Raw genomic sequence first — 14,423 nt, 5'->3', positions numbered from 1 at the left:
GTCAGATGAGAAGGCTCTACTCTGTAATTTGCTTCTGTGGAAATGAGCAGAGCCATTTCCTCTGGATCTGCTAGTGGGGGGGGGGTATTACAGATAATCAGACAATGTGGGACTGACTGTCTTAAACTGGGGCAAACTACATGGCTCGGTGACATGGGCAGTTTTAGACCCTTTTTAGGGGGGCTCAAGCCCCCCTAAAAAGCTGGGGACAGCTCCAGCCGGTGACAGGTCACTGAAACTAGGGACTGTCCCCGGAAACCGGGGATGTCTGGTCACCCTAGCTTACGTGTTAGCGGTTAGCTCACCAGTAGTCTATATCCTTGACGTTCCACTTCCGGGATTGCTCCGGTGCCGCGGGAAATTCCACAGGATGCATGTATTTTCGCCGATGTCCGTTTCCTTCTGCTTTCTTTGTGTTGGAATTGTAAACCCCAGTGGATTTATGAGGACTATGGTTAACTGCTCCTCAGATCTCTGCAGGGTAAATTGAGAATTAATAACTAGCTAGACTATCTGTCCAATCCGAGTTTTCTCTCGCAAGACTATTTTACAGCGGATACTTGCGGAGCTTTGCACCTCCCATGACGATTGTGATTGGTTTAAAGAAATGCCAATAAACCAGAGCACGTTTTTCTCCAAGTCTTGCATGTGACCATAGTTTTATTCTTGTGTCTGTCTTTTCCTTCCTCTACATTATTTTCTTCCTTTTCATCTTTTCCTGAAACACAATGATTTTCTTATTTTCATACAGTGTCATGCCACACCAAAAACGATTAGACGACACAGCCTAACATATTTCTAATGATTTTTAATGACAAAAAACAAACTTGCACTGACTCACGAACACCGTTGTTGTTGCAGGTCTCTGAAAAGTTCCCCGACTTGAAGAAGAGGGGGAAGGTTCCTCATGCTCAAGATCTAGTAAAGGAGATGACGAACACCTCTAACACGTGGAACCGACCTCGCTGTGGCGTACCGGACTACCCCGCCCACAAGGAGGTGCATTATCGGGGGCGACAGAGACGCTTCGTCCTGTACGGAGGACGTTTGGAGAAGACAGACCTCACCTACAGGTACAGATACCCACATACTCAGCTCGGACCCAATGTTACTTTCATATGTCAACGTGACATCATGACTTCGCGTAAACATACACGCCACTTTAGGAAACGTGACACGCAGGTTGGGTTTAGGAAAAGATGAACCAGTTGGGTTTAGGAAAAGAAGAACAGGGTTGGGTTTAGTAAAAGAACAAAGCGACGGTTGAGTTTAGGAAATGTGACACGCGGGACACGATCCCCGGTCTCCTGGGTGAAAGACCCATCCACCACCCAGACCAACCTCCCTACACTGTTTTTCGCCCTTTCATACTACTCGCTACGGCGTCAATTCACACGCAATCGCATTGACGTGCTAAAAAGCGAGTATGCGTCTTGATAACACGCCCAAAATGGCATACGAATTGGCATGTCATACATACGCCACTTCATGAGATCAGTCTGCATATGTAGAATTCTCCACCGCCTGGTCACCACTGTGCAGGCTTCACAAGACGCGTCAATCTTTATATACACAGTCTATTAGGGCAACGGCCAATATTTCTGGGGTTCCGAACTAGGCAGCAGATATCCAGATCCTCTTGGATGCACAGGTCATTGTGTGCAGTCCAAGTGGATACTTTTTGTAGGTGTTTTAGGTCCAGAAAAAATTTCGGCTAATCTCTATAAACAGATTTCTGTATACGAATGCTGACAAATTTAAAAAAGCTTATAAAAAGCTAAACCGTTGTAAGACAATAGATGGGTTGTGAGATTGCATTTCGGCCAATGTGTTTCGCGTCTTTTGCTCTCCACATATACCGTTTACCTGCATGCAACCAAAGCCCGCTCAAACATGATTGGTCAATACTACAACTACAAACGGAAACCAGAACGCTTCCAATACCAATATCCTGTCCTGTTGCCTACAGATTCTGCATTCATATGCAGATGTCTGTTTATAGAGATTAACATGGATGAGAATCCTAAAAGTGCTCAGAATAATAATAAGTTTGAACATCTACAGTTCCATGACAATTTTATCTGCAACAAAACTGTGATTTGGTAGAAAGCTCCAGCTTAAAGAGTGGCCCGCAACTTTATGGTTTTTGTTCACTCTCACCGCTCTCATAGCATCCTTTTTGGCTGTAACAGGCAGCTGTTTTCAGAGAAAAAGCTGTAAAAAGCCACTGTATACTACCTGTTCAGCAGCAAACTGGTGAACTTATTGGAGCAGAAGTTGGTGGAGACCAAAAACAGAGCTAAAAGAAGGGTGAATACTGGACTTACATTTATCAGGTGGACACAAACACAAAGACTCCTAATGAATGATTCTGTTGCTCTGTAATTGCTGGATGTAGATGTTAGTATGTCCTGCAGCTGCCCTTCCAAAGTAAGTAGTGTTGCATTCAGTGTGCATACAATTGGGACATACTACTTCTTAAAACATAGCGTCTTGAACTTTGACCCTCTTGCTCATATATGCTGCAAAAAAAGCATTGTGGGAAAGCATGCTGGCTCGAAAACTGCAGGATATGACCGGATGCAGTAGGAAATCCTGGTATTTCTGGCATACTGCGTTTGACATGCCATGTATTGGGACATACAAACTATGTTCTGGCATACTAAATACTATGGTAGTATGAGTATTGGATAGCAGGCACCGTTTCTACAAAACAGCATGTTACTAAAGCTCATGGCGGAGTAAATGATGACTATTCAGGCAGTATCCGCTCAAATGTTAGACATATTGAATGATGAACTCAAGAAAAATCAATGTAACATGGGAGGGCTTATATAGTTGGCTTCTTAGAAAATTAAGTCTTGAAATGTTTCTGACAAACGGGTGCTGGTTTTCTTTCATCTGAGGCCTTGGCACCGTTGAGCGTCTGGCAGTTCTCTGCTGGCTGCTGCCTCTCTGTCTGTGTCTCCTGGGGTCCCTTTCATTGTAGTCATTCTTTAACACAACAGTATATTAAGAAAGACAGAGAGAGAGAGGGGGGGGAGGCAGCACTGACCGCCGACTAATAAGATTCTGCTGGATCGGACCAATAAAGCACTCACAGTGACACCCGACAAAGGGAAGTGGTTAACAAGGACCCAGGCAACAACTGGCAAAGCCAAACAATACTTTTGCATGACCTGACAGGGCCACCGTAGCTTCTGCGTCCTTCTAAATGACTAAAAAATGAGTGTTGAAAGAGTGGAGCAACGCTAATGTGTCTCTGTGTTTACTTTTTATTTAGAATCAGCCAGCATTTTGAGCTTGTGAAGCAAGTTGTGGCAGCTGAGTTGTTCTAACGGCTTAAACGGCTGTTATCAAAACCGAAAAGAGGTGGCTCTCAGGTGGCTGGAACATGTTAAAGATTTGTGTTTGTTGTGGTACAATCTCAGGAGACCTTGTTTTCCAGTCTTATTTTCTTTATATATATATATAAATCACACCAATGTGGACTTGCACTGAGTAAAGTCCCTGTGCGCACAAATATTTGCACCTTTGCACGAGTCTGCACACTTTAAATTTATGATCAAACTGAAATTATCAGTTATCAGCAAGTTTTTTTGTGTAAGATTATTTTTTGGGCATTTATAGGCCTTTATTTATACAGGACAGCTGAAGACATGAAAGGGGAGAGAGAGGGGGAATGACATGCAGCAAAGGGCCGCAGGGCGGAGTCGAACCTGCGGCCACTGCATCGAGGAGTAAACCTCTATATATGGGCGCCTGCTCCATAGATATATATAAAGGCTAGATGTCTCGTCCACGCTGCTGGCCAATGGAGGTCGACGTCCGCACCTGGCGGCCATCTTGCCACAGTCAGCTCGCTCACTCGTAACATGTGTTTTAATGGTGCATGTACTTTTTAAATAACCATAACTTGCTCAATTTTATACCGATTTTCAAACGGTTTGGTTTGTTATAAACATCAGAGATGTAGTTATGACACTGCATACTTATGAATAATTATAACCATGGACTTCCATATGAAAATAACATCAAACAGAACAGATAGGTGCAATGAATATACACACGCACAAGGTATTTATGTTAAATCAATATATAGGCTACTAAAACTCAGTGTACAGAATGAGATATGTATATATATATATATATACTTTTATAATATGAATATTACTAATATAATAAAATAATTTGAATTATTACATGTTTATTTTAAACAAGTTAAAAAGTATAAAAGTGACATTTATTTGCAATAAAAAATAGGTACAAGATTTCCTTTTACAAATATAAATAAAGAAATGCTGCATGTTGAAATCCCCACCCTGTGGAGAGAACTACACTACTGTGGAGGTATACACATGGAGGATAGAGATAAAAAATTCAATTCAATTCAATTTTATTTGTATAGTGCCAGTTCATAACAAAAGTTATCTCAGGACACTTTTCAAATAGAGCAGGTCTAGACCGAACTCCTTATAATATTATTTACAGACTCAACAGTACCACCATGAGCAAGACCTTGGAGACAAGGGCAAGGAAAAACTGCCTGTTAAGAGGCAGAAACCTAGGGCAGACCCTTCGGCTCTAGGTGGGTGGTCGTCTGACTCGACCAGTTGGGGTGAGAGAGAGAGAGAAAGAGAGAGAGAGAGACAGAGAGAGAAACAGACAGACAGACAGGTGCACAGCAACAACAGTATTGGCAATGGCAGTCAAGCAGGACCATGGCAGAAGGCTCCACTAGGATCCATGAGAACCTGCGAGACGAGAAAGCACAAGAACTCCGGGGAAGAAGTTAAGTTAGTAACATGCATTAATGGGACATGAATGAGTGCAAAAAGAGAGAGAGAGGAAGAGAGGAGCTCAGTGCACCATGGGAAATCCCCCGATAGTCTAGGCCTATAGCAGCATAACTAAGGGATGGTTCAGAACTCATCTGATGCAGCCCTAACTATAAGCTTTATTAAAGAGGAACGTCTTAAGCCTACTCTCAAATGTGGAGAGGGTGTCTGCCTCCCGAACCACAACTGGAAGCTGGTTCCACAGGAGAGGAGCTTGGTAACTGAAGGCTCTGGCTCCTGTTCTACTTTTAGAGACTATAGGAACCACAAGTAGCCCTGCATTCAGAGAACGTAGTGTTCTAAAAAAAAAGGAAATAGGGTACTATGAGCTCTTTAAGATATGAAGGGGCCTGACCATGAAGAGCTTTATAGGTGAGGAGGATTTTAAACAGACTGCTTGCTGGTCCCAACTCTGGGTTGGCTCTTTTGATTCAAAAGGTTGCCTACCCCTGGGTGTAGTTTCAATGTTTACACATGTTTATTCATTCAAGTGTATGAGTGACAGAGCAAGTGAGATAGCCAGTAGTTCTCAAACTTTTTACACAGAGTACCACCTCAAATAATATTGGGTTCTTAGACTACTAACACCATCATAGACCTTTCTGGGTACCACCAAGATAAAGGATTTAATATAACAAGCCATATGATGCTCTCATTTGTTTGACATTCCACATGCAAATACTCACAACATCAGGTTGAGGTGCATCCAGTCCATTGGCAGGTTGTCTTCCGCTCTTCTAGAGATGGTTGTGCTCAGGGCTTAATTTGAGCCAGAACACGCCAGAACATGTTCCAGCACCTCCGACGTTGGATCCGGAACCCTTTTTATTGGATCCGGCACCTCCTGTGTCACCATGAAAAATGAATCACCTAAATGAAAAAAATATATTACTGTTTGTGTAGTGTTCAATATTGTTATCTGTCTTGTTAGTCTTTATTTTTTTGATATTGCTGTTAGCCTCGTTTCACTCACTGGAAAAATGTCAATAAGACAACAAAGTTTGCTTAACTTTTCAAATTAACGCTGGCTGCTGATCCAAACAAGCAAAACCGCATTGTCGATCAAGAATGTGGAGACCACGTGGCTTTGGTTAATTAAGAACCATGGATAATTGCTGCTTAGACAACGATTGCTGCAGTGTATTTTTATTTATTTTTACATTTGCATCTACGCAGTGCATGTTCTGAAATAAAATAAACATTGCCCTGTCAGAGAAGCTACGTAGGCAGTGTCATTTTTTCTTTTGATCCGTTACTCCAAACTCTTTGAGTCACCGGGATCCACCCCTGCGCTCCAGGACCTCCCACTTACAACCAGCACTGTTTGTGCTTCTTGTTGCTACCAGCTAAAATAAACATCAGTAAAGATGTTTGAGTGTCTAAAATGCCACAACAACACATTATATAACTTGCAGTAACAAAAACATTTAATCACATATTGATATATCAACTTATACACCTTGAATTATTGTTGGTCAATGATACACATAATTCTTTAAAAAATGAGTTGAATTGGAAAATGGTTGCTGGCACAACACTATCTTTAAGCCGACATCCTGCCCGTTTCTGTCAGTCCTCACCTTGAAGTGCTCACTGCAGAGCAGGCCCTGTCAGAGGCAACAAAACCGTCCTTCTTAGGTGCTCCCACTGCCTCCTCATCTTTCCTGTTTTGGGAAACCTTAAAAATGTGAGAAATGTACCCAGATACATAAATTATTGTCAACATTTCCAACCCTTTTTTTCCTTCTTTCAACATTAACGGTAAGGACAAAAATACACACCTAAATTATCATATGTTTGGGGTAATTGTATGTGTGCATGTATGCATCATGTATGCATGTATGTACTTTAGAATAAGACAACCACACTAAACTAGTTATAAAAAGGTGTCCAAAAGAAACATTCAGCGATTGTGTAAACAAACTTCTAAAAAGCCTTGGGTCAACAACAATCTTGTAATACTATTATGTCATAGCCCCGCTGTTCCTGTGTAACAGGACCTGTATTGTACATCCACTAAGTAACTAACGATTATCCCAAATATCATAATATTGTCATATCTTACAGGTGAAAGGTGATCCCACGGGCTCTCGTTTTGAGACTCCGGCGATTGGAGCATCCGTAGGCTGCACAAAAGTCTGGCATCTTCTTTTATAAAGACAGCAATTTCCTGTATCATAATGTAAGATGTTTTTAACAAACCAAACCGATTGGAAATCATGTGCAACTTAAGTTATATTGAAAAGAAAGAGCAATTCTGCCCCTCCCACTGATGTAAGCTAACGTTACAGTTTAGCTGCTACTAGGTCTCACTCAAAGCTTCTTGTTATTAGCCAGCTAGGCTAATAACTACAACCACATCCACAAAGATTGTAATTTAGACAAAAGATTAGTTGTCAGAAAATCTTTATTGGTGTCAGTAAAACCTATATAATTGAACAGCTCGATTGTGGTCTCAGCCTTGATAACTTGCGCAAGTAGTCGTGATACACAACTATGCTGCACCATTAAGTCGTTTTTCAAAAAGAAAAGCTGCAATTTCAACATGTTCAAGCATCCAGAATTATAGCCACATTATTAACATTTGTAAGAAACCAAACTGTTTGTAAATCCGTCAAGATATAAGAGTATTTGTGTTCGTGCAGATCACTCACCTTACATCAGCTACCACAGAGCCCACAAGAAAGCTTGCCTGTGACAAGATGGCCGCCGGTGATGACGTTAGAGACTCCGCCGTAAGACATCTAGCCTTTATATATATCGATAGCCTGCTCTACCAGGTGAGCTACCCGGGCGCCCAGCAAGTCACTTTTTTTAAACCGAGGTACCGCTTCTTTACACATGGATTTAAATTAACCATGACATTTTTTTTTACAAAAAATCCTCCTACAATACTTTATGGAAACAAAAGAGACAGCGGTTGAAATGCACACCAGTGGTATTTAGTATTTCTCTAAATTAAGAACACATTTGCTATAAACCCTGCTCCTTCCTGTCCCTCTTGACCCTCCTTGCATAATAAAAGACAAGATCTGATGACGGACAGTAAAAATTCTTGCAAGGAGACATTTATGCTCAACACATCAATCATTGCAGTATTCCCCGAAATGCCATGGGGCATACAAACAAAATAAGGAAGTAGTAGAGATGGGAAGGCACTTAGGGGAAAGGGTTAAGATAAATTAAGACGATAAAAAAAAACGTTTTATAAAAAACAATTTATAAAAACACAATTTATTGTGCAGCAATAATGTCTGTGGTTGGTTAAAAAGAGGGGCTGCCGAGTTCCAAGGGGCCTATTTAAACACAGTGCAATTCAAAGTGCTTTACATAAAACATTAAAACAGTTAGAAATGAATACAGAATTAAAAACAATTAATACAGAATTAAAAATAATTAATACAAAATTAAAAACAGATAGAATACAGGAATATTATGTACAATGAATTAAAAAAAGGCAATGTCAAAGAGCTGTCTTGGGCGGCGCTAGGCGACGGAGGGAGCCCTGGTGCCGCTGCAAAATAGGAAGGAACTTGTTTTGGTGGAACGTGTACGTTCAAAGGTTGTTTTAGTCGTGCAACAGAAAACTCAGATTGGACAGATAGTCTAGCTAGCTGTCTGGATTTACCCTGCAGAGATCTGAGGAGCAGTTAACCATAGTCCTCAATGATGGGAGTTTAAAATTCCAACACAAAGGAAGCGGAAACGAACATCCTGCCGAAAAGAAGGATATCCGGTGGAATTTCTGCCGGCACCGGAGCAATCCCAGAAGTGGAACGTCGTGGATATAGACTAATGATATGCAGACCATGGACAGGATGAGCTGGCTGGGGTTAAAGCTCCTCAGTTTCCTATGAAGAGCGAGGCACTGTTTTGCTTTTCTTGTAGCTGGACATTGTCATGGGAAGTGAGTTTATGTTCTAGTACTGTTTTCAGATAAGTGCGTGATCTGTTCTACTTCCTGGCCCTTCATACTGAATGGCTTGTAGGTAGGATCTGCGCTGCCTTCTCTCCTTTTGCCTCCTACACACAGCTCCTCGGTCTTGGTGACATTAAGATTTCGAAAGCTGTTGTTAAACCAGGAGGAAAGGCTGCTGGCAGTAGGAGCTCTGTTTAAATCCTACCTTAAACTTTATACCTTCACACCAATCAAACGTAAATATGTACACAGAGGAAGTCAGACTAGCTGATATTCAGGTCATCAGGACACCCTTGAATACTGTGTAGCCTATAATTAATGAAGTGTTTGAGTCCTGATGGTAAGATAAGGAGGTTTCTATTCTTTTTCTCAGTTTATCACACTGGGTGGTTTTATCTAAAAGGAAAAAAAGGGAGACAGTAATGCTGTGTTTTGTTAGCGAGCCTAAGGGCATCAGAAACAGCACACCTCTGCGCTGATGAGACGACTGCAGATATTAGATTAGAGGGAGGCATGCAAGGCTGGTGGTCCCTCTCTGCTACTATAATGTACATCCTTTGTGTGTTTGTGTGTGTGTGTTTGTGTTTGACACCTGCATTAATCTCCCGCAGGATCGTCCGGTTTCCCTGGCAGATAAGTGAGGAAAAGGTTCGACGTGCCTTTCGGGAAGCGTTGAAAATCTGGAGCGACGTCACCCCGCTCACCTTCACTGAGATCCACAGTGGGAAAGCTGACATCCACATCGACTTCACAAGGTGGGAGGACTGAGACGTAGAAAAAAAACCTTGTTTAAGACAAAAATAAAAAAGGAGAAAGGAACATGTGTTATATGTGTAGATTAACAAAAGCACATTATTGCAAAGGGAATTACTTTGTTTATAGAATTAATAACATATATTGGATGCATTGCCGTGAAATTTTGTTCACACATTCATGTTCTCCTAACTTTGGAGATCCTCTGACATTTCATCTTGCGCCATCATCAGGTCAAAGTTTAAAGTTGTCCAATACTTTTGAATGGTTTTTGAAAGCAGGTATAATGTTTACCAAGTTCAGCAGAGCAAATGCTATAGGGATCACTCTTGACAAAAATGTCAACATGCTGGTGGCGCTAAATAAAAAGTGTGTATGTAGGACACCAGTTATGAGGTTGTACCACTTAGGTCTTTAAGAACTCGTGTTTTTAGTATATATCCGTTCATCGGCCGAGTCAAACATTTGATCGATTTCTGAATGTAGTTCCGGCAGAATCAGAGCAGTTTAAATCCGATTGTGACCAAGATCTTTGTTACAAAGAACTTCAGAGAGACAAAAAGATAAAAACAAGAGATAGAGGAGCGAGAAAGGACAGACAGATAAACTTCAGAGACACAAAACCAGTTTTATGGGGAACTATCTGTGTCATCTTTAAAATGACTTCATTTTCTTTTACGTAGTTTGTTTTGTTTCTTCCTGCATCCATTTCTTGTTTTTTCCCCTTTTGAATCATGATTCAAGCTTTATTGTTCGTCATGTCACACCAGTCTTTGTTTGACCTGCTGCACGAATATGCTACGAAAATAGTCTAATTTTGACAGAAATATGTATTTATACATCTCATTACTGTTGTGAACTTTGACAATTTACTCTGACTAACAGCACACCCCCCACATGCATATCTCATTATCACATAATAATAATAATAATAATTTATAATAATTATAATAATATTAATAATTATAATAATAATAAAAATAACAATATTATGGTAACATGAAAAATGCTGTGTAAATGTATGCAAAGACCCAAAAAGGGGACAATAAAATGAGCTAGTCAAAGACAAATATCAAAGTGTAATTAAGAAAGTTTTAATTCATTTTATAAACTATATTATGGTTAAGGAAGAATGATAAAGTTTCCTTTATTTTTGCCAACTGATTGGAGGTTAAAGGAAAATGCATGAAGGAAGTGTTAAGATGTCTTTTTACACTCCTTAGTTATTTAATGAACTGTATTTTTATTTATGTATTGAGTTATACTTTTGACTCTGCTGATAAACTTTTACTGAATTTTGTTGTTTTTTCAAGCTTTATTGAAGGGGTGACACATTTAAAATTAGTCAAATTAATAAAATCGTTTGATTTAAAAATCACAAATGACAAATATTCTCTGCTTCCATCCTTCAAAATGTTAATATTTGTTGGGGGTTTTTGGATTGTTGGTCGGACAAAAAGAGCAATTTCAATATGTCAACTTGGGATCTGGTAAATAATGATTCTCAGTGAGACTGTTCAATACTTGTTTGTTGACATTGTTTTATCATCTGTAAAGCTGATGGAAAAACAGTTTGATTTACAAAGTTCATCACGCTTTAAGACTTCAGAGTGCATCAGAGAGTGTTTGATTTACGGACCTGCAGGTACTGGCACGGAGACAACCTTCCCTTTGACGGCCCGGGCGGGATTCTCGCTCACGCCTTCTTCCCAAAAACACACCGTCAGGGCGACGTTCACTTTGACTACGACGAGTCATGGACCCTCGGAAACCACATGGGTTAGTGTTTTGCCTGAGAGAAAGAGAAAACAGATTTTTAGTTCAGACATTTTTCTTTTTGACTATATGACTTTTTATTGCTTTAAGAATCAGAATCAAAAAAAGGGTTTATTGCCATAACAAGTACACTTAGTGGAATTTGCCTTGGTGAAAGGTGCATACATAAACAAACATACATATTAAACATTAATATAAAATAAACATAAATATAGAAGAAGAAAAAAAATAAATATATATATATATTTATATACACACACACACACACACACACACAGTCAGTGTCAGTGGGGTTCCGGGGCCTTGTTGATGAGGCTTACTGCAGAGGGACCACAGCCTCCTGCCAGAGGAGAGGGCTTCAAACTGTTTTGCACGATTTAGTAGAACGTAAGAAATAAATAGAATACAATAACAGAACAGATCTCAAAAGGCAATACTTGAAAATACAGATTCAAATGTATTGCCCAAGCATGTCAATACAAGCAATTTGACTCTGGTTTTAAGTTTCTCTCAGTGTAAGAAATAGACATAGAGTTAAAGACAAGGACAACAAAGAAGTCAAATACATCTGTATCAAGAGACTTTATCAGGACATAGACAGGGAAACATCCTTTACTTAAAGGTGCTATAGGTAGGATTGTGAAGATCCAGGACTTAACCAAAATATTTGAACATTGACAACTTCTCAGGTCCTCCCTCCTTTCTGCTAAAGCCCAAATCGGTCTCCTAAGCCCCTCCCCCCACAAGTGAGAATGAATGTGTGTGCCTAAGCAGTGATTGACATGCAGTTAGACACCCCCCCCGGCCCTGATTGGTGCATCTGAACAGCGAGCTGTGGATTTTTGCAAATCGCACTACAGGCTGTAGAGGAAGCTGCCAGAGGAGCCGGATTTTTTTTAATGACCTGCTTCATGTAGTTCTACTGGACCATAGGGTCAGTTTCAGCAAATATGACAGAAAGTTAGTTTTATAAGTAGGGCTGTCAGCATTAACGCGTTAATCGCGATGCGATTAAGGGCCGAGCATAATGCGTTAATTTTTTTTAACCGTATTAATCGCATGCCACCATTTATTAATTTATTTTCACTTCACTCGGCTTTGCATCGTGCCTAACAGGCTACTATTTTGCCGTACTTCCTCGTAACACATCCTGCTGCTGCAGGAATAGCAACGCAGATTTCGGTGCCTCATTCTGGTGCCACTGATATGTCTGCAGTTTTCTTGTCTGTATTTCACTGTAGAGGATTCAACACCAGGATGTAACAATCTGCAGCTGCTGTTGTCAGAAAAACACAGACGGTGCGTTCAATGAAACTGGTAATTTACATCCTCGTGGTGCATTCAAAGTTGTTGTTAAATGCCCTTTTCCCATCTGGTGGATGTTTTTGTCATTCAACAGCTATTTACTAGTGAAATAAGTTATTGTTATAGTGATTACATTATTATTAAACATTTAATTTTGACGATATGGCCTTAGCAATAAACAAGCCGTTCTTTAATGTCACCAACTGTTTAGTACCCTTCTTTTTTTTTACTTTCTTAAAAAGTATCGGTTCAGGCACCGTTAAGGCACCGGTACCATTTTAAAAGTACCGCTTTAGCACCGGTATCCAAACCAAACAATACCCAACCCTAATATTGACTCTAGATTCAAAATAAAAAGTGGCTTTCCATTGTTAATATGTACTTAAAAACAGTTCTGAAATGCAAAATAATAGAATTTTAATCATGTGATAAAACATGCGATTAATCGCGATTAACTATAGAAATTCAACGATTAATCGCGATTTAGAAAATGTAATCGTTTGACAGCCCTAATTACAAGTCTTACCTACTGCACCTTTAAGTAAAAGTACTAAAACCACACTGTAAAAATACTCTGTTACAAGTAAAAGTCCTGCAGTGAAACTGTTCCTTAAGTAAAAGTATGTAAGTATCATCAGGAAAATTACTTTAAGTATTAAAAGCAAAAGTACTGAATGCAGAAAAATCCTCACATTTTAGAAACTGGAAACAATCCAAACAGTTGTGTCAATCAACTAAGGGTTTAATCGTCTAATCATTACAGCTGTACTTGTAGGCCTGTATATTGTTGGGTAGTTTAATTTATAATACAACCTTATATTTTATAAAAACAATATTTGTAATAGTAACTTATACAGTTTGTAAAGTAACTAAAGCTGTCAGATTACTGTAGTGGAGTAAAAAATGCAATATTTCTCTCTGAAATGTAGCCAAGTAGAAGAAGAAAGTAGCATGAAAAATTTGTACTTGAGTACAGTACTTGAGTAAATGTACTTAGTTACATTTCACCACTGGATCGGGGACATGAGTCAGCAGGGAGAAGAAGCAGCGAGGTACTTTTTGATGACTGTATCACTTTATTGTCTCAGGTAACAAAATACCGCTGTCTACCACTTGAAGCAGGTCAAAAGAAACTATTTTCAGACCCCATTTGAACCAGGTGTGGTTTTGCACCCTCTGAGTCTTCTCTACCCGCCCCTGCAGGCACAGACCTTCTCCAGGTTGCTGCCCATGAGTTTGGGCACGTCCTGGGCCTGCAGCACTCCAGCGAGCCAGGAGCCATCATGTCGGCATACTACTCCTTCTCCTACCCACTGAGGCTGAGCGTGGATGACAAGCGAGGCATCCAGTACCTGTACGGAGCTCATCCACAAGTCCTGCCCTCACCGCCACCCCCGCCTCCGCCACCATCAAACCCAGAGACCAATGAGATCCTTCCGAATGTGAGTGGAGCTGATGCAACATTTAAAGAACCAATCATGGAGTGACACGCTAAAAAAAAACTGCCTAAAATAACTGGTAATGTCAGAGGCAAACAGGCACAGAGTGCATTAGTAGGTCTGTAGAAACTTTGTCTTGTTCTTGTTATCAACAAATCCCATGAAAAGACCAACGATGTGTTAGTCTGTTTTCAGTATTTTCTGACTTCCTGTCTGTGGCTTTCAGCTCCAAGCCCATTGATTCCTACTGAAGACGTACATCTTTAAAATACCTCACAAATAGATAGGGTTTTTTTTCTTCTTTTTAGTCTCTGTGATTTCCTAAAACAGCTGGTCACTGTAGTTTTTATCGAACCTTACTCCAACAGGAGCAAATGTGAGTTTTGGGGAACT

The 14,423-nt window shown here is 40.2% G+C and overlaps 1 protein-coding gene across 1 annotated transcript in view; it reads left to right on the top strand.

Moving 5' to 3' along the window:
* The window catches only part of mmp11a (matrix metallopeptidase 11a), a 43,182-nt gene that overhangs the window by 12,479 nt on the left and 16,280 nt on the right, over nucleotides 1-14,423 (top strand). Inside the window, exons 2-5 of the mRNA XM_078249875.1 lie at nucleotides 862-1,073; nucleotides 9,369-9,512; nucleotides 11,156-11,289; nucleotides 13,795-14,033. Of these exons, the coding sequence (XP_078106001.1) occupies nucleotides 862-1,073; nucleotides 9,369-9,512; nucleotides 11,156-11,289; nucleotides 13,795-14,033 (729 nt within the window). The remainder of the gene's footprint in view (nucleotides 1-861; nucleotides 1,074-9,368; nucleotides 9,513-11,155; nucleotides 11,290-13,794; nucleotides 14,034-14,423) is intronic.

The sequence above is a fragment of the Sander vitreus genome, chromosome 5 (assembly GCF_031162955.1).
Source record: "Sander vitreus isolate 19-12246 chromosome 5, sanVit1, whole genome shotgun sequence".
NCBI lineage: Eukaryota > Metazoa > Chordata > Actinopteri > Perciformes > Percidae > Sander > Sander vitreus.
Note: the sequence above shows the minus strand (reverse complement) of the source record. Positions and strands in the feature narration are given on the sequence as shown.